The sequence below is a fragment of the Pinus tabuliformis genome, chromosome 9 (genome assembly GCF_031772625.1).
Source record: "Pinus tabuliformis cultivar Carrire ecotype Pingquan chromosome 9, CPIR1, whole genome shotgun sequence".
Classification (NCBI taxonomy): Eukaryota; Viridiplantae; Streptophyta; class Pinopsida; order Pinales; family Pinaceae; genus Pinus; species Pinus tabuliformis.
Window position 1 is genome coordinate 1,339,009,024 of NC_142307.1, and position 20,655 is coordinate 1,339,029,678.

At 35.3% G+C, this 20,655-nt stretch overlaps 1 protein-coding gene across 1 annotated transcript; it reads right to left on the minus strand.

Moving 5' to 3' along the window:
* Positions 1 to 15,373: 15,373 nt before the first annotated feature.
* Positions 15,374 to 17,544, minus strand: LOC149153469 (bidirectional sugar transporter SWEET5-like). The gene is made up of 6 exons (XM_089441452.1): positions 17,380 to 17,544; positions 17,181 to 17,217; positions 16,840 to 17,056; positions 16,066 to 16,227; positions 15,771 to 15,890; positions 15,374 to 15,685 (listed from the first exon to the last, which is right to left on the minus strand). Exons 1-6 carry the CDS (start codon positions 17,417 to 17,419, stop codon positions 15,392 to 15,394), a joined length of 870 nt encoding a protein of 289 aa, XP_089297578.1. The 5' UTR covers positions 17,420 to 17,544; the 3' UTR covers positions 15,374 to 15,391.
* Positions 17,545 to 20,655: the final 3,111 nt, after the last annotated feature.

Below are 20,655 nucleotides of genomic sequence, written 5' to 3' on the forward strand. Positions count from 1 at the left end.
TTTGAGTAATTGGAGTGAAACTAATGCATAACCCCATGCGAACTGCACTCATGTATAGGAGGAGAATACTATAACCCAGTGAGGAATATACAATACATAGTGAACTCTTAGTCCATGAACTTAGAAAGTCTGAACTAGGTAAATAACTAGGAAAATGTTTTTGTACACTAATATTGTCCTTACGTTGTTAATGAATGAAATATTTAGAGGCCATGTAGATAAATTTGTCATTATGATTTTATATGTCCTATTTATCTATTTCAAGTTAGAGAAAGAACACGGTCAATGCTTGAGCTTTGGGCTACACATGCTAAGGGAGCCTCGACTATATGCCATGTTGAGCAAGTGCTCTTCCTACCAAGAGTATATGCACTATCCAAGGCACATCAATTTATAATAAGGCATAAAAATGGATAAAATAAAAAAAGATTGAACCTCATTAGGGGATGGATAACAACAAATAATGTTGCAAAGGTTAGTTCTTTTATGGAATTATCTAGATAATATAGAAGGTTCATAGTAGGTTTCTCTAGGATTGTTCATCTTGTAACTTCCTTACAAAACAAAGTAGTCAAATTGAATAGAAAACAAAGTATGAAGAAACTTCTAGGTATTGAAGATTTACTTAGTAGTACACCTATTTTGAATGCTGTAGATATAAATGAAATTTTTATGCTATGCACATATGCATGAAAATAAGGATTTGGTGGAATCCTTGCTCAAAATGGACATGCTATTAGTCATGAGTCCAAAAATATTAAAGAAAAAGAATGGAACAACGTTACACATGGTTTGGATCTTGTTTCCATAGAACATGCATTGAAAATGTAGAGGCATTATTGAATGGGAAATAAATTTTAGTTGAGGATTGGCCACATTGGTTTGAAATATTTGTTTGAACAACCAACTTTAAAAGTTAGGTAAACATGATGCTTGGAATTTTTAAGTGAATATTACTTTGACATAAACCATATCAAAATTAAAAAGAGAATAAATGTGTTGACACACTCATGATAAAGGTACATATCATGCATAAATTAGACATAAAGGGTTGAATTTTATAGGTTGCTATTACATATTAGCGTTACTTACAAAAAAAGAAAGGCTTGTAGTGGGCATATGTACAACAAAAATTTAAATAATATAAGCTAGGAAAAGATGGAATACTCATACATAAAAATAAAGCATATGTTCCTATTCCTAGGAATCAAGGAATACACTACTAAGTGAAGTGCATAATGTTCCATATGTTGGACATCCTAGTCACTAGAAAACGATTGTGGTGATGAAAAACTAATATTTTTGGATAATATTGAAAAAGAATGATGTTTATTACATAGCCACGTGCATGGATTGTTAAAATGTGAAGGTTGAGCATAGACAACCAATAGGTTTTCTACTATTGTTGCCATTCCTAGAGTGGAAATGGGAAGCAGTAACCATTTATTTTATCACTATGTCGCTCAACATAACAAGAAAACATGATTCAATAACAGTAGTGGTAGATAAATTGACAAAGGATGCTCATTTTATTCTAGTTAAAATAAGTCACATGGAAGTTATATTGTAGAAATCTATTAGAAGAAAATTGCTACATCACACGAAGTACGTGAAATAACTATTTGAGACAAAGATCTAAAGTTCATTTGAAATTTTTTAAAATATAATTCAAGTGATTTGGTACAAATATAGATTTTAGTACATCATATCATCCATAGATTGATGAATAGATGAAGAGAGTGAACCAAGTGAATGAGGACATGTTAAATACATATGTGATTTATAAGCTGTCTAAGTAGTAAGATTATTTACATTTGGTTGAGTTTTCATACAATAATGGGTATTAAGATTCATTGAAATGAGTCTATATGGTATAAAATGCATAAATATAATGAGCTAAGATAATCCAATAGACAGAGTATTACTTGGTCCAAAATTTCTCAAGGAGATGAAATAGCAAATGATTAAAGAAGCAAGAGATAGGAAAAATATTTATGTAGATATATGTAACAGAAACATAAAATTTGGAGTAGGAGAACATGTATTTTTTATAGTGAATCCCAAGAAGATCTCATTAACATTGGGAAATTTTCGCAAGATAGCAACTAGATTCTGTGGTCCATTCAAAATATTGGATGGAATAGGACTAATCACATACATGCTTGCATTGCTTGCTTGCATGAATGTGCATAATTTCTTTCATGTAGTTTTGTTGAAAAAATATGTGTGTCATCCTATCCATGCCATCGATTGGTCTTGGATATAAATGGGGCTATAAGAAGATTTCTAGGTGAAAGTAGTGTGTATACTATATAGGAATGTCAAGACCCTTTAGAACAAAGTGATAAGGAAGAAAGAGACATAGTGGACCTACTATAGCCTTGAGGAAGTGACATGGGAGCTATAAGATGCAATCCATGAGATATACACAATTATTTTTGAAATGATGATGTAAATTCTATATATATGTACACCCACATGGTGATGTGCACTAATGACAATGAAAAAATAAGGGTGATGCGAATGTAATACTCTACTTTTGATATCTAGATTAGTAATGTATGTTTGAATATGATGAAATGATACAAAGATTAGCAATGTTATAATATTGTATACTTAACATCACTAGCTATAGATGGATAAAGACATACTCATAGGGGGCCATGATTCCATAGGAGAGGGGGAGAGCAGATTTAACTGGAAGTCATAGCTTCCAGCATTGGAGTGGGGTTGCGTTTGCTCAAATACACAGGCACATCAGGAGTCAAATACACAGTCACATTGGGAGTCGAATACATAGTCACGATCATGCCAATACACAGTCGATTTAAGGAATTTTATGACTAATCTGCATCCCAAAATTCACCAAATGTTGGCCCCAAGAAACACAGGATACCACAACATCCAACTTCCACGCTATACATTAAGATTACAATATTAAAAAAAAATGAGGATTATGCATACCAGATTAGCAATATTGAAACATTCAATGGAGGTAATAACAATGCATTTTCATTTCGTACTTAGGCACACAACTAATCCTTAGTAATTGTTCTTCTTTCTCGAATTCCGAAGACACCACTTGGTTGGGCTTACGTAGTGGGAGATGTGGACAGTGAGGAGAATATATAGTATTAACCAATGGGATTGCAGAGGAAACCGAAGTGGAATATGCATTCAATACTAATGTAGGACAGAGAATATGACAGATGTGTTAGTTCTGTAAAATAGGAAAAACATACGCAGGAGGGAGTTACAAGGCAGAAAGGAATCCATAAACGGGGTTGGCTTTGATACCATGTTAGGCAAGGAGGTAACTCCTCAAATAAAAATTTTTATTCACTAAGATTACTCATGGTTATATACAAGAGGGAGAGACTCTTTGGCTTCACCTCCCAACATCAATTCATTTTCCATTAGTTACTATTTACATTATTTACAAATGTTCACCCAATCCCAATGATTAGGTGTCAACAAGAGGGACCAAACTAAATTATATGTTGTTTCTTTATTATTTGTTGAGATAGTAGGAAAATTGGTTCCAAAAAATTCTTAAGGAAGCTTGGTGTTGCATTATGAGCATGCATATATTAACCATCCTTTTTTGTTGTTGGGTCTTCCTCATTCTCTATTATTGTTTTTAGTTTTGGCATTGAAGATAATGATGATAATGATGTGAGTTAGTGAGTCAATGATAGGTGGTTATAACAACCTATTGGATTAAACAACAATGAGAATGATGCCTACATGCATGAGAATGATGACATTTAAGGAAAAATTATCCACAAATAAGAATCCATGCAGCTTCCAACATTGAGATTTAATAACCAATCTACATTGGATCCTTGGAAAGAAGTGTGACACCTTGAGGGGTTGTGTTGTAGTGAAGAAAATTCCTTTCTTACAGTTATGTAGGTTGAGGGGAAAAGAGAGTTGGTAATTTGATTTTATTTTGTGATTGAGCTAACTTTGAGAGCTTGATAACTAGGATTGTGTGTGTTTTAGAAATTAGGCTAGGAACCCATTCTTGTGGATTCATAGTTCCAACATTAGGGTGGCTATTTTAGATAGCTATAGTGCAATGGAGCCTATGGATGGGTGGAACATCTAACATTAGTATCCATTTAGTAAATATTTCTTAAAGATACGTGATCTTTGTGTATTATATTCATGTTGTGTTTAGACTATGTTGTTTTTTCATTTAATTTTGAATAAACATTTTTAATTATGTGCAGTGAATGAGACATGTTCCTTTCTTATTCTTATGTATGTATGTGTTTGTCTCTTCTTACATGCATGGTTTTTTTTAATGCTTGTTTCTTAATTAGTTATAATGGTGTTATAATCGGTAGTTCAATGTCATTTGAAGAATGTCATTCTTGAGAAACCCAATTGTAGGTTTTAACCCCATACAGAAATTACTTGCATACGAATTCTAAAACACAGAAAATAAAAAATGCGAGAGCATAACACATAAAACACATATACACAAAGATTTTCCCCTGGATCCCAAAACTGGGACTACCAGCTTGATTTTTCATTATGTTCCTTTCAATGTTATAATACATATTTATACATGCTGAAGCATCCAATACCATGGACCGAAAACCATTACGTCCAATACCATGGAGCGAAAACCATCGCGTCCAAAAAATGTGCGAAAATCATGCACAAAACCATAGGTGGGTCCGCCCATCCTAACATAGGCTCCAAAACCAAAATTTTCCGAGGCGCTACCCTGGACCCCATAAAGTGGGGTTACGGGGATGCCTCAAACCCCCCCCCCTCCTTACACAATCGACGCAATGAAGGGGGGGCTCCACCCCCCCTCTAACCCCCCAGTTAACTATGTGGGCTAGAGGTGGAAAGAATATAACACAACCCAACATTCTCCCACTTGTTGTTTTCTTTCCACACAGGGCCACAAGAGAGCTTAGTCATTTTCCCAGCCCTGAAATGCCCATTGTCTCTCTACACCAAGAAAACTTCTCAGAGCTCACAGATTTTGTCAATGCATCTACAGTATTCTTCAAAGTGTCCACCTTTACCAGCAACACCTTTTTGTCTTCTATCATATCCCTCACAAAGTGATACTGAACATCAATGTGCTTTGTCTTTGAATGATATGCAGGTTTATTTGCCAAGAAAATTACACTTTGGCTGTCACAGTCTATCCTTATAGCTCCCTGTACTAACCCCATACTTGAACACAATCTCTGCAACCAAACTGCTTCCTTGCTTGCATCAGTGGTTGCCATGTATTTTGCCTCTGTAGTTGATAGTGCCACTACAGATTGTTTCTTACTCATCCAACTGACTACACCTCCAAATAGGTTAAACACATACCCACTTGTAGATCTTCTCTGATCCAGATCTACAGCCCAGTCTGCATCAAAAAAACCACGAATAGCCAACATTCTTTCCAATCCTGATCTTCCTCGGTAGCACAAACCATAATCACTAGTGCCACGCAGATACCTGAAAACCCGCTTCACTACTGTCCAATGCTCCTTTCCTGGTTTTGACATAAACCTGCTCAATACTCCCTCTGCATGTGCAATGTCTGGTCTAGTACAGACCATGGCATACATCAGGCTACCAACTGCACTTGCATCTGGAACACAGGACATGTCCTCTTCCTCTTCTTGTGTATTGGGACACTGTTCAGCAGATAACCTCACACCTACAGGAATAGGAACCTTCACTAGTTTACTATCCTGCATATTAAACCTCTGCAATATTGTCTCGACATACTTCCTCTGGTTTAATGAGAGCTTCCTATTTTCCCAATCTCTTTTAATTTCCATGCCCAAAATATAGTTTGCAGCACCAAGATCTTTCATGTCGAATTTGGAGGACAATTGGGTCTTCAAATCCTAGATAATTTCTTTGTCATTTCCAACCAGCATCATCTCATCCATATACAAGACCAGATAAATAACATGGTCACCAATTAATTTAAAATACACATAGTGATTTTCTTTGCTTCTAGTGAAGCCAAGTCCCCATATAAATGTATCAAATTTATGATACCACATCCTTGGTGATTGTTTTAACCCATACAGAGACTTCTTTAACTTGCATCCAGTTCTTTCTTACCCTTCACCGCAAAGCCTTCAGGTTGCTTCATGTATACTTCCTCTTCCAGATCCCCGTGAAGAAATTTTGTCTTCACATCCATCTATTCTACCTCAAAATCAAAAGCAACAACAACATATAAAAGTAATCTATTAGAAGTTACCTTGGCAACAGGAGAAATAATATCACCAAAATCAATTCCCGACACCTGGGAATAACCTTTTGCTACCAACCGAGCTTTGTATTTCTCCACCTTTCCTTCTGCATTTGTCTTCTTCTTGAACACCCATTTGCTGCCAATGGGTTTCCTTCCAGCCAGCAACTACACCAGATCCCAAGCCTCATTTTTGTGCAAAGATGCCATTTCATCAACCATGGCCTCTTTCCAGAGTTTGCCATCCTCTGAATCTACTACTTCCTTTACAGTTCTGGGATCATCGTCAATAATAGATAAAGCAAAATTTGAACAGAAAGAAAATGGACTATACCTTTCTAGCTACCTTCTTTCTCGAACTGATCTTCTCACACCCGGAGTTTGTGGCTCTTCATCTTCTGATTCCTCCTCTGCTGTAGAGTCTGATTCTTACTCTTTAAGCTCAAACTCTATCTTCTCAGGTTCCTTTGGTTGGACTTCATGTTTAATAACATCTTTTACCTCTCTGAACACCACATCTCAACTGTATACAACCTTCCATGTGACTGGGTTCCAAAGCTTATAACCCTTTAAACCATCCTTATACCCAATAAAGATGCACTTTTCAGATTCACTATCCAACTTGGGTCATTTCTCCTTTGGAACATGTACATATGCATCACATCCAAATACCCTCAAATGTGAAAGAGAGGGTTTCTTACCAGTCCATACCTCTTGTGGATTCTTATCCTCCAATACTGATGAAGGTGACCTGTTGACCAGGTAACACGCAGTATCCACTGCCTCTGCCCAAAATCCCTGTCCTAACCCGGCACCACTGAGCATGCTTCTTGCCCTTTCCATCAACGTCTTATTCATTCTTTCTGCAACTCCATTTTGCTGAGGTGTATATGGAGTAGTCTTCTATCATGCTATACCACACTTCTTACAGAATTCTTCAAATTACTTGCTGCAAAACTCTCCACCATTATCTATCCTAAGCACCTTTATCTTCTTCTCTGTTTGATTTTCCACGAGAGCCTTAAATTCTTTAAACCTATCAAAGGCTTCAGATTTCTTCTTAAGGAAATATATCCATGTTTTCCTTGAGAAGTCATCTATAAATGATACATAGTACACAGACTTACCTAGTGATGGAACCTTCATAGGTCCAAACACATAACTATGCACAAGTTCTAATATCTGTTTCGCCCTCTTACTACTAGAGGAGAAACTCACCCGATTCTGCTTCCCATATACACAATTTTCACATAAATCAAAATCTAGAGAGCTATTACTCATACCTTATACCATACCTTTACCATGAAGTATTCGAAGGCCCTTCTCTCCAATATGTCCAAGCCTTTGATGCCACAACATGGTCTTCTCTCCAGAGACCACTAGATTTTCTGCTCCACTTTCAGGAACCACAGAACTGTTGCACCCATCAATAACAGTGCTACCTTGCAGCTTGTACAGAGTTCCAATTCAAACTCCCTGCATCAATACCAGTGCTCCCCGAACCATTTTGTAGGTATCCTTCTTGAACATTGTTTTTACACTTGCATCATCCAGCTTGCTTACAGAAATCAGATTTTTGGCTAATGCGGGAATATGCAAAACACCCGGAAGTGTTCTAACCCTTCCACCTTGCAACTTCAACTTTACTTTTCCGCGACCAATGATTCTAGCCTTCCTATCATCCCCTAAGAAGACATCACCACCATCAAATTTCTCATACTCGCAGAACCACTCTCTATGGGGAGTGAAGTGAAAGGAAGCACCTGAGTCAATCAACCATGCCTCATGATCTACATGTGTACTTGAAGAAGCCAAGTACACATCCCCACCTTCATCTGAGGTAGTTTTCGCCTCTGCAGAAGGAGCATCATTAGATCCATTTCCTTTATCAGGAGCTTTATATTTACAGTCCCTTTTATAGTGCCCTTCCTTTCTGCATTTCCAGCACACCACCTTTACAGGTTTTCCTGGAGATTTAGATCTCCCTCTAGATTTAGATCTCCCACATAATGACTTATTTTTGTTTTTGTTCTGGGACCATCCTCGTACAGACAAGGCATCACCATTCTATCTCTCCATATTTTTCCGTCTCATCTCCTCCATTAGCAAGGATGAGACTATTTCATCAAACTACAAGGAAGTTGCATTACTACCTATTGCAATAACTAGACTATCCCACGAATCTGGTAGAGAACACAACAAACTAATGCACTTATCTTCATCTGAAATTTTAATATCAACAAATGCTAACTGACTTACCACAATATTAAATGCATTTAGATGCTCTGTCACCGAGTCTCCATCTTTCATCCTTAGGTTATACAACTTTTTCCGCAGGAACAGTTTATTCACCAGAGACTTAAATTGGTACAAAGTCCCTAACTTGTCCCACAAAGCCTTCGCCGTAGCTTCCCCTGATACATTTAGCAATACCGAATCTGAGACACACAATCGTATTGTGCTCTTTGCCTTCCGATCCAACTTCTTTCATTCTTCATTGGACACTCCCGTTGATTTAGTACCCAGATCTACCGTGATCCACTTATCTTTATCCACCAATAGATCCTCCATCTTGAGTTTCCACAACTCAAAACTCTGACCATTAAATTTCTCGATCTTTATCTTTCCACTGCTCGCCATCTTCTTTCATCACTAGAATCGATCTTGCAGATCTCCCATTGAACAGGGTCTACCACAGGCCCGAGCAAAACCCCTCAGCAACAAAGGCATCCCCTTTAAGCCAAAATTTCTCTGATACCAAATGTAGGTTTTAACCCCATATATAAATTACCTACATACAAATTCTAAAACACAGAAAATAAACAACGTGAGAGCATAACACATAAAACACATATACACAAAATTTTTCCCCTGCATCCCAAAACCAGGACTACCAGCCTGATTTTTCATTATGTTCCTTTCAATGTTATAATACATATTTATACATGCCGAAGCATCCAATACCATGGACCAAAAACCATCGCATCCAAAAACATGTGCGAAAATCATGCACAAAACCATAGGTGGGTCCGCCCATCCTAACATAGGGTCCAAAACCAAAATTTTCCGGGGCGCTACCCTGGACCCCATAAAGTGGGGTTACAAGTATGCCTCAAACCCCCTGTGACACACACCCCCCCCCCCCGCTACACAATCGGGGCAATGAAGGGAGAGCTCTGATCCCCCTCTAACCCCCCGGTTAACTATGTGGGCTAGTTGTGGAAAGAATATATAACACAACCCAACACCAATGATGGGGCATGTTATAGGATTCATATACTAACTTTGAACTAACTTCCTTTGACTAAGTGGATTCTCATGATGAGTGGAAAAATTATATGTATGAATATGATTCTCTCATCAAGAATGGGACATGGTCGAAGTTGGTGGATCATCCCTTTGAAATCATACTAATTGGTTGTAGATGGGTCCAGAAGAACAAGTATAGATTTGGCGACTTACTTGAAAAAAATAAGGTGAGGCTTGTAGTGAAAGGATATGCATAGAAAGAAGGCATATACTATGAGGAGACATCTTCCCCCACAACAAATTTGGATACCATTCATGCATTATTGGCTTTGGAAAAATAGAATAGGTGGAATACTGATGAGATGGATGTGAAAATAACTTTATTTAATAGAAATTTGAAAGAGAATGTCTGTACAAGTCTCAACCATAAGGATTTTATATGAAGGGTCAAGAAGATAAGGCATGCAAGTTCATCAATTATTTGTATGTTCAAAATCAAGCACCTCACACATGGTATGAAAAACTAACTGAGCATACTTTGAAGATCAATTTGAAACATTTTAATCTTTATGATGCAACTTTCTTTATTAAGAAAAATGATGTATATCCTATAGTTTATGTAAATGGTATTTTGATAACAAGGAACAATAAAGAATGTATTGAATCCAAAAAGAAAGGATTGAAGAAAGGTTTTAAGATGACAATCATGGAACTTGAGTATTGAAGCATTGAATTAACTCAAAAATCCAAAGTATATATTCATTTCCCAAAATAACTGCAATGGAGAGTTGTTGAATAAATTGGTCATAATTGATTGTAATCCTCTCTCTACTACAATGGGGAGAATTTTGAAGCTAATATCAAAGGAAAGGAATGAATTTGAGGATGCAACTAAATATAGAAAACTTGTGGGTAGTCTTATCTACCTTATCACTTTTAGAACAAATATTCCATTTATGGTTGGAATCTTTTTTAGGTTCATACAAAAGCCTTGTGAAGGAAATTGATATGTTGCAAATAGAGTTCTAAGGTACTTGAAGGGAACTCAATACTTTGGGCTTAAATATTCTAAGGTGAATTACTTCAAACTAGTTGGATATATAAATACAGACTTTGATGGGGACAAGGATATTGGAGTGTCGACTTCAAGATACTTTAACAACCCTGGTTGATTTTCCATGTAAATAAAATAATACCAAGGTCATGGGACATGTATTCCAAGTTGAATGGTAGGAAAACATTATAGTGGGCATCACATGTAGTTTAATAATGGCTATGGATATTAGCAAAGGAATTGGCAAAGGCAAAGAGGCAATAAATGGCATTTACTTATGAAAATAAAAGAAAACAGGAGAAAAGGAAGGTGAAGAGATACAAATTTTTATACAAGGGAAATTAGAGGAAAAATGAAGGAAAATGAAGAAAAATGAGACACTAATAATAAAAAGGCATCAGAGAAATAGTTCACAGCTTTTGGTCATTACAACGTTTCTCAGTTCATTTTTGGTTCTCTCCTTCCACACTCTCATTCTCTCATACTCTTATACACTTGAGCATTCTTGGAGCATCCTTGGAGCACTCTAGAATTCCCTTAGATTTGGAGAAAGAAAGCAATGAAAGAAAATAAGCACAATGAGACATTTGGATCAACAACTACAACAAGCTTACTTTGCAGGTAATAGGTTGCATGTGTGATCTCCTTGCTAGCTTTTAGATGCATGGTACATTGATGTGGTTCCTTGGTTATGTGTTGTCATTGGCATGGACATTTTACTAGATTGATAGTGGTTTCATTCTTTCCTTTCCATTTCCTAGATAGCCATGGTGTAGTGTAGTGGTTTCCTCATTTGCTTTTTCTGATTAGTTCTCAACTTTCCTATGGCTATGGGTTGGAACAAATTCTCTAGAGCCATGAAACAACTTCTGTTCCCTGGAAGTTGTGGGTTAAGTTACTAGTCCCTTGAGCATGTGGGTTGGGACAAACACACTAGAGCCCTAAAACAACTCGGGTTCCCTAGAGGTTGTGGTTTGAGTTACTATTTATTGAAGCCCTGGATAACTTGGGTAGAGACCAATCTGGTTGACGTTACTGAATTTAGGACGATATAGATGAGTTCACTGTGGTTGAGGGTTGAGGTGGTTTGGCCTCTGGAATCCCTGGTTGGTTTTGTTTTTATTTAACACTCATGATCCCATATTCATGCTTGGAATATGGCATGCGGGTTATTGGCTAGAAGAGAGATTTGGTTTATCCCAATCTATGGTCGGGTGGTACGTGGAAGTCCTTAACTTAGTTGGTGTTTTCATATGTTAATATGAGTTATTTTCCTATTGTGATCTATGAGAACTTGTATTGGTTATTATGGTGATCTTATGGTTGATTTGTCATAAATTCTATTATGGTTATATGTTGGTTATATACATGGTTTTATGATGTGGTTTAGTTATGGATCTTGTTCATGATTTGATAAGTTATCTATTGGTTACTGAATGCATGGGAAACAAGTGGTGTTGCAACTAGCTAGAGAGGAAATTGAGCCGTCTTGGTGATTCTCAGATGAAGTACAAAAGTTTAAGATTAGATATGCATTCATAACCTGTAGCTACTATGTTTACTATTTTTTTGACGAAATTTCCTTCATGTATTAGGCATGTTTAGGTCAAGGTCTTTCTCAAGTTTTGATTGCTTAGCATTGTAATCATCATTGTCATGATTTTGGACATTTATAGGCAATTCTGGGCAGTGGTTTAGATGCTAGCCTGAAAAAGTGGCATAGATCGCGCGACCGCATGCTTTGAACTGAAAAATTTGGCTCATAATCGTATGCATGCAGACTTATGGGTGTAGTTGGAGCCTCATAACCGCATGTACAGTGTGTCATGGGTGTGGTTGGGGAGTAAACCTAGTGAAAAGGAGTTCCAGCTTAGGGATTGATCACCTAGGTTGGTTGGTAGGCTCTTGAGTGATCTGTAATCTTCGAGGGATGTCAATTTACTTCCAGTTTGTAGGTGCCACTTCCATAATTATAACTTGGAGGTCCGGTCATATTGTAGTGATACTCAACTCATGTTTACCGTAGAGAGATTGTAAAAGTGGGTAAATGTGGGAGGGGTGGTTACAAATACCACACTAGATTTGGATTAGTACCTATATTTTTTATAGATCACATAAATAATTTGTACTAGTAGATTCTATTATGGAAGTAGACTATGTGGTTACTACTTAGGAGATAAAGGAGATTATTTGGCTTAGGAAGATAGTTGGGGATTTGTAGGAAAAACATATGAAATCTACTATAATTTTGATTGATAATACTTATGCAATCAAGTTGGCCAACAATCCTAGGTTCCATGATAATAAAAAAAAGGCACATCAACATGAAGTTCCATCTAATTCAATATCATGTAGAGGCAGAGACCATTCATTTGGTATATTATTCCATCATTGAGAAAATTGTAGACATCTTCACAAAGTACTTGGAAGAGAAAATTTTGAAAGTTCAGAAAGATACTTGGACTTACCAACAACCCTCTCGACTAAGTGGGGGAATGTTAAATACCTGATCCATAGGATTATAGTATATTGTAATATTAATTTAAATGAAACATGAAGATTCATATGTGAATAGGAAGAGTCATGAGACCTCTTGTAAGATGAAACCAAGGTCATATTTTAATGCATTTATGTATGGCTTACATTAACAAAAATGCAATGCATGGAATTGTTTAATGCTCTATCTTTCTAACATGAAACTAAAAAATTTCAAGGATTTATGCTTTAATATGGGTATGATTGTTAATGCTAATAAAAGAAAGTTTATGATAATATATCCAAAAGAAACACTTACAATAATTTTGTGTATTTTAACATAGCTTGGAGGAGGTGATTTCATTAAAAAAACTTAGAATTAATCTTCATCATACGCTTCACTAGAACTATTTCACTTAGAAAAGGATAAACAAAGGGTGGAAATATTATCATGGACTCAAAAATAATTGTAAGTGGAAATTTAGCTATGGGATAGGAAGAAATGCCTTTTTCACTCTCTTATCAAGTCTCCTATTTTACTATATGGTTGTGAAGTTTGGAGCTACATAATATTTGGAGAATCATGAAGAAATATAGAACAAATCAAAAAGTGCATTGCAACCTATAATCTCAAAACTAAAGGAAGTACACCCTATCCTATTGTTCTCATAGAAGCTAGTTTTTCTCCAGATGAGAGCATGGCTATGACTAGATAACTATCATACAAGAACAAGATATACAACATGGAAGACAAGAGCCTTCCAAAGAATGCTTGACACTCTAATCAAAACCATTTGTGACTTAGTGGGGTTGGTTTAAAGATGCAAGTTTTAGATAAATCATCGAGGAATAAAAGCAAATGGTTACTTTGCAAAATATGATAATATTAAAAATATTATTACATCTAAATTTAAGGAGAAATTGTGGTGAGATAAAAACTTAGAGGATAAATGAAATTTAAAATACTATAAGGAGATGATCAACCTTAATCTAGAATATTTAAATATCTCTTTGCTATGACTATGGTAAAAAACATTACTAAAATAAGAACAAACTCTCATGAAATCTATATTAAAACATGACCATTCTTAAAAGGTTGTGGGTAGAAGGGATTTTCTCCTTTGTGATTGTAAGATGGTTGAAGATGAAAAATACTTTCTCCTAAACTATCTTGTGTACACCAACATTAAATCACAATTTCAAAATATTTGTTACAATATGTATGCTAGTAACCTTTTGACCCATCAAAACTATGATGATTCAGAAACACTTTTCTTTTAATTTTTTAGTACAAAAATAAAATTATAAAACAAACCAGTTAATTCCATACCTTTTGATACACCAAACTTGATCTCAATGGAGGTTAATCACCTTCATTATCATTATAGCCATCAATTTATTTATTATTTATTATAGACATTTTATTATTTTCTTATTATTCAAGTTTCTTATTATTGAATATTGTTATTTTATTACTATCCACTATGATTCTTCATATAATTTTTGAAATATTATTTTTAACCATACTCTCTAGGCTATTAATGATTCTTAGTAAATTTAAAACCATCATCTTGTAAAACATATACATAAAAGTGATTATCTAAAATTTATTTTTCATTCCATTAAAATAAATCTAAATCCATATTAATTTTGAATTTTTTTTATTTTAAAAATACCAAGTCTTTTAAAGTAGTTTTTTTTTTAACTTTAACTTTAATCATTCTCATCTTTTAAAAATGCAAAATTTATTGAGTTGAAGTAGTATGGTAGAAATGTATAACCTAATATAATTTGCAATGTTCTATAAAAATAGAACAAAATTAAATAAAAATTAAAATAAATAAAAAGATTAATGTAATGTAATGTAATGTAAATATTCTGAAATAATAATGTATTGTCCAATGGTTCATGTGGAATATAGTCTATTTAAAAAAAAAATTAAATCAGCTTAAATCCATCTTAAATAGAAATCCAAACCCTGAAAATTATTCAATTTCTTTAAATTTATATAAAACTATGCTGGTTTCCAAAAAAGAAAAAAAGAAAAAGACAATTACTGATTTTATAAAGATGCCTGTCAAATCTTTTACAAAAAGAAAGAAATCTTTTCCAAAAGAAATTGCTAAAAAGTCAAAAAAATTATGTTTTAAATTAAAAATTTTAATCATAAAGTATTTTCTTAATAGGTGTTTTAATTAAACCTTATATCTATCTTTAATATTTCCAAACATATTAATGAATTATGCCAGTTATGAGACATCTAATTAATGTTAGAGAAAAGATTAACATGGCCCTGGGCAAACACAACATAAATCTATTGGAATGCTACAGAGAAGATTAACATAGCCCTGGGCAAACACAAATCTAAAAATAAAATTAAATTATGCCATGCTTGTTATCATACAGGAGGCTTTTTGTGTGCAGAAAATTTCTGCAGCGCCATGATCGACCATGTTAAAGGAGATATTTGGACTGAACACCTTAGGAATGACTTCCTCATCCTCTTGTATCTTCTTAATAAACACAATGGCAGTGTATTCAGCGTCCATGGGCATTTTAGCCTGAGGGACTTCAATCTTGTTGGCCGAAGTTACAGGTTTGAGATGATATTTTCTGTAAAACCCATAGATCCCCAGCTGCACAGCTCCACATACGCAGCCAATGCAATTTGGCACCTGCAAAAATGAAACATCAGGATCGCCCTCTAAAAGAGATATAACATACAAAAAAAGAAAAGAAAAAAAGGATGAGGGAACCCACTGCAATGAAGATATCCCGAGTGACCACAGAGTAGCAAAGCCACACAATCGCATTGATGAAATTGAACAGTGAAAGCAGAAATGGCATATATTCCACACTTTTGGTGCGAATGACCAGTCTCTGCAAATCAAATATCCAATTAGAAAGTGGTTAGAATATATTGTAATCAAATACAGTCGAGCTGGATCGTAAATAAGGGCTCCAAGGGAATATTTTAATCCAATACAGTAGAGCTCGATCATAAGTAATGGCTGCAAGGGAAGCTGTAGGGCTTGGAGCTGCAATCTGGACATACCATTACAGAGAGCGGAGAAGCATACATGGCTATGGACAGCATTACACCGACAGTGCCTACTAAGAGTTCCCTGGCAGAATGAGTATGCACCACCAGGAGAGTAATTATCACCACGATCACGAACGCCAAGCTCATTGTTATAGTTAATCGAATTATGGTTCCCTGGATGAGATCACACAAGTAATTGAGGTCATGGTAAAATATTGTATCGCTAAGGCCTTATAATTCACAGTCATTACTTTCCTTTTGAGAGTATCACATAAAAATAATTATGCTGACATTTTGAAAAGTGGAGTTCATCTGGTGAGTCATTACTTTCTTCTTTGGGATTCATTTTGACAAGGAGGGTTCATCTTCCTAAGAAGATGAGTCACACTGTTGGTTAGTTTGAAAAATATTAATGATTTGTGTTGAATATGAATATGAATCATGCTTAATAATTTATATAAAAAATATAAAAGGAAAGATGAATATGATGAATTATAAGGAAAGATGAATATGAATTACATTGGATGGTTATTAAAAATCAGTTTAAAATATTCAATACTTCAAGAAAAAAAAAAAAAAACTCAAAAAATAAATATAAATCACAGTTCATGGTTCTAAAACTCAACCCAAATATCACATCACACTTCATGGTTCTAAAACTTAACTCAAAAAATAAATATAAATCACACTTCATAGTTCTAAAACTCAACCCAAAATACTAGATTGGTAAACAAACCGCAACTCACTCAATTCAAATGACAGAACCCTCAATTGTGAAGTCATTACCTTTTTTTCTTTGGTTGCAAATATCAAATATGAGACGAGATAAACCAACTCCAACACAAAGCCAACCCCATTGATTGCCACTATGAGAATACTATTAGGTTTAACGTATGGCGTTCCGTATAGCAACCACATAGCACAATCGAAGAGGGTGCAGACATATGGAAGACCAGAGAATTCCTGAGTCGACTTTAGCTTGTATACACCCCAAAATATTTGCCTGCATTCTTATTATTAGATATCAATAACGCTCTTATGATCATAAACTCATTCCATAAATGGTGTGTTGCACTGAAAAAAAAAAACGCAAAAAAGCTTTGGGTTCAGGATTTGAAAATACTTACAAGGGTGACAAGAAGACAGCCAGCGAAGTTGCATTTCCTGACAGCCCCACGCTAATTTTAGCTATCAAATCTTCTTACATCAAAAATAAATTTGAACATTTGGAAAAGAAGCACTGCCCATAGAAGTGAAAAATATGATTGCAACCAGTAATGAAAACTTCAAATATAAACCATTAAAATCTCAATGTGTTTCGTTTACCAAGAACGCCCAAGACAAGCTTCACATGGTATAAATTCATTTTGGAAATATATACTTCATAGCCTCCCTATAACCCAATCCAATTCAATGCAATACCAACATGGATTATCAGATGACACAGTAAATGATGAGTAGCAAGCTACCACAATGCAATAATTTATGGGCTGCCTCTTCACTTCCGGAATTGATCTCATATATTTATTGAAGTGAAGTTGTGAAAAAAAAGCAGGTGGAGGACGGCAGTTTGACGAGCCAACCACAACCCACATGCATAATGCCCTGTTCAACAGCCATCTACCCTCGATAATAACCCTTACACATGTCCTGCGCTCACGCATAGGGGTAAACATTTTCCAACTCCTGCCGACTGCTTTTCACGGGATCTTCATGCAACTTTTTGGCCGCCTACGGGCGTAACTTGACTTGTGACATGTATTGACTATTATTTTGTCTCCTTCACGTAACTATGTTAATAGCAGTGGTCTTCGAATACACCTCAAACACCATTGCCCCTCTGAGGATGGTAGATTCCAGCATCTATTATAGATTCCTGCATCTAATGTGCATGGAATGGATTAAAGTTAATAGTTTGGACGGAAGGTTTATGGAGTTTTTTTTAAATAGTGGAAAATTTTATTATAATTGAGTTGTCAAAATAGTGGGGATAGTTATCAATGAGTATTATTGGCATATGTAGGTTGATTTATCAGTTTTATTCACGGAAAACCAGACCATTTATATTGCCAGCTTGTGGTTCCTAAGACAGCTTTCACTCCATTTATATTGCCAGCTTGTGGTTCTTAAGACAGCTTTCACTCTTGCCATATACTTTGGATCATGGACCTTTAACTTGTTTATTTTACCAGCTGGTGGTTCCTAAGGCAGCTTTCACTCTTGCCATATACTTTTGATTATGGGCTTTTAATTTGTTTCTTTACATCTGTCAAATGTCAAATGAGTTCTTAACCAAACCAATAAGTTTTTAGCTAAACAAAAACAATTTTAGAATAAAAAAAATTAAAATTAAAATAATACTTATTTTTTTTATAAATATAATAAATATTAAAAAATCACATAGCTCAATTGATTTATATTTCACGAATAAGATAGACACCTATATTATGTTAATAATGTTTTGTGAAGATGTAGGAACTCAAAGTCTGATCACTAGAAAATGGTTTTTTTGGGAAATGTAATGATTTTAATAAATCATTCTTTTATGGGATATCATAAAAGTCAACTATTTTACAAAACTAGAAAATGGTTAATTTTCTAACGATTTGATATATTTTATCTGATGTTGTCTTTAGTATTATATTTAATTAGGTAGTTGTATGTTTTATTATATGATGGTTTTAAATTTACTAAGAATCATTAATAGGCCAGAGAATATGGTCAAAAATATTATTTCAAAAAATTATATCAAGAATCATAGTGAATAGTAATAAAATAACAATATTCAATAATAAGAAACTTGAATAATAAGAAAATAATAAAATGTCTATAATAAATAATAAGTGGGTCTGCAGGTAAATTATGGTGCAAGTTTTATTTTTTATCACAGTGTGAGTGATCACAGTTTGGGTGACCACACTGTGGGTGATCACAGTGTGGGTGATCAAAGTCTATTTTTAGACTGGCTGTCAAAAATAGAGAAGTCAAATATTATTGTCTCATAATAATATTTAGACTATATACTTGATCTTATTCTCTTGGAGCACTTCAAGATGAGCTACGGATGTGGTACATGCAAATCCCAGAGGGAAATACGTGGTTACCTATGGGATGACTAATATTTGCATGCATGACTTCAGTTAGAACTCAATCAGTTGAGTTTGGTGGAGTTGATTGTGGAGTTGATGGAGTTGTGTTCAGTTTGACTTGGTTAAACTAGTTGTAGTTAGTCTAACTGCAAATAGGCTAATGATGAGTTGTTAAACTAATTATTAACTCATAATACAACTATAGAATACATCAGTTAACCCAGTTGCATGTCAGTGCATGTTCAGTTCAGCAGGGACAGGTGTTAGAAAATCAGATTGCTATCAGTTGTGACTATAGTTGTGCATCAGATCTTGCACAATCAAGGGATTGAGTATGCCAATGAGTTTGCTCATGTATTTGCCCAGTATTATAGCCTCTACTCACGTCTTACACATTGTGAGTGATTCTTTGGAGGTGAAATACGAGTTTGGTAAACCATTCTCATTCATTCTTGAGCAGGTATTGAGCAGTGGAGGCAGGAAAGCAGTGGAATAGATTTGGAGATCAGATCTTAGCTGTATTGTGTGTAACAGGTGGAGCTGGTACTGGATTGCTTGTGATAAGCATTGTACTTTGTAATGTTACATGTTCTTAATCATTAATATACAAATAGTGTGGGGTTTTTAGCGAGATGCTTTCCCCGGGTTACATACTGTGTTAATGTGTGAATGCTCTTGATGTTTTAATGTTATTGATGCTGCTATATTGATAATCAACGTAGAGGAGCTTATGTATTGTGTATGTATTCCGCAATAGTACATGATCAGGATAACCTCTATTGAATATGTATTAAATTATTCAAAATTTCTACATGGTATCAGAGCTGTTGATCATCAAATCTACTATTCAGGAAGTGTTTACATTCTATTTCTTCAGGCAGAGTCTGTAATCGGGCCAGGTAGCCTCTGGATTCATCCTTCCTTTGGAAGGTGAGATATCCGGTGAATGCCCATACAGTCAATCTCTGTACGAGAAATATTGTGTTCTCATGAATCTTAGATCTAAGGCAGTTGAGTTGGAGCTGGTGGAATTCGAATTTGCAGCAGTGTTGTTGAAATGTCTTTCAACGGATTGCGAATGTTATTCCAAAGCAAGAGCGACCTGACGCTCAAGGATAAACTCAGTAACAATAAGTATGAGAATGGATCTTCGTCAAAGGGAGCTGATGAAGAGAATTGTGCTTTGGCTGCCAAAGCAAAGAAAGGGAAGAGCAAGAAAGCTTCTCAGTCTGGTGCGAAAGGTAAGAAGCAGGATATGTCCAAGGTGAAGTGTTTTCACTGTCACCAGCACAGACACTATGCCACTAATTGTCCGTAGAAGAAGAAGAACAAGCAGGCTGCTGGATCTTCAGCAGGAGAGGCTCTAGCCTCACAGTTTGAGCTTGATTTTTCATTGATCACATGCTTGGTTTCAAGTGTGATGGGATCGGTGTGGTTCTTGGACAGTGGTGCGTCTTTTCACATGACGGGAGATAGAGATTTGTTCTCTGATCTGGAGGACAAAGATCTTGGA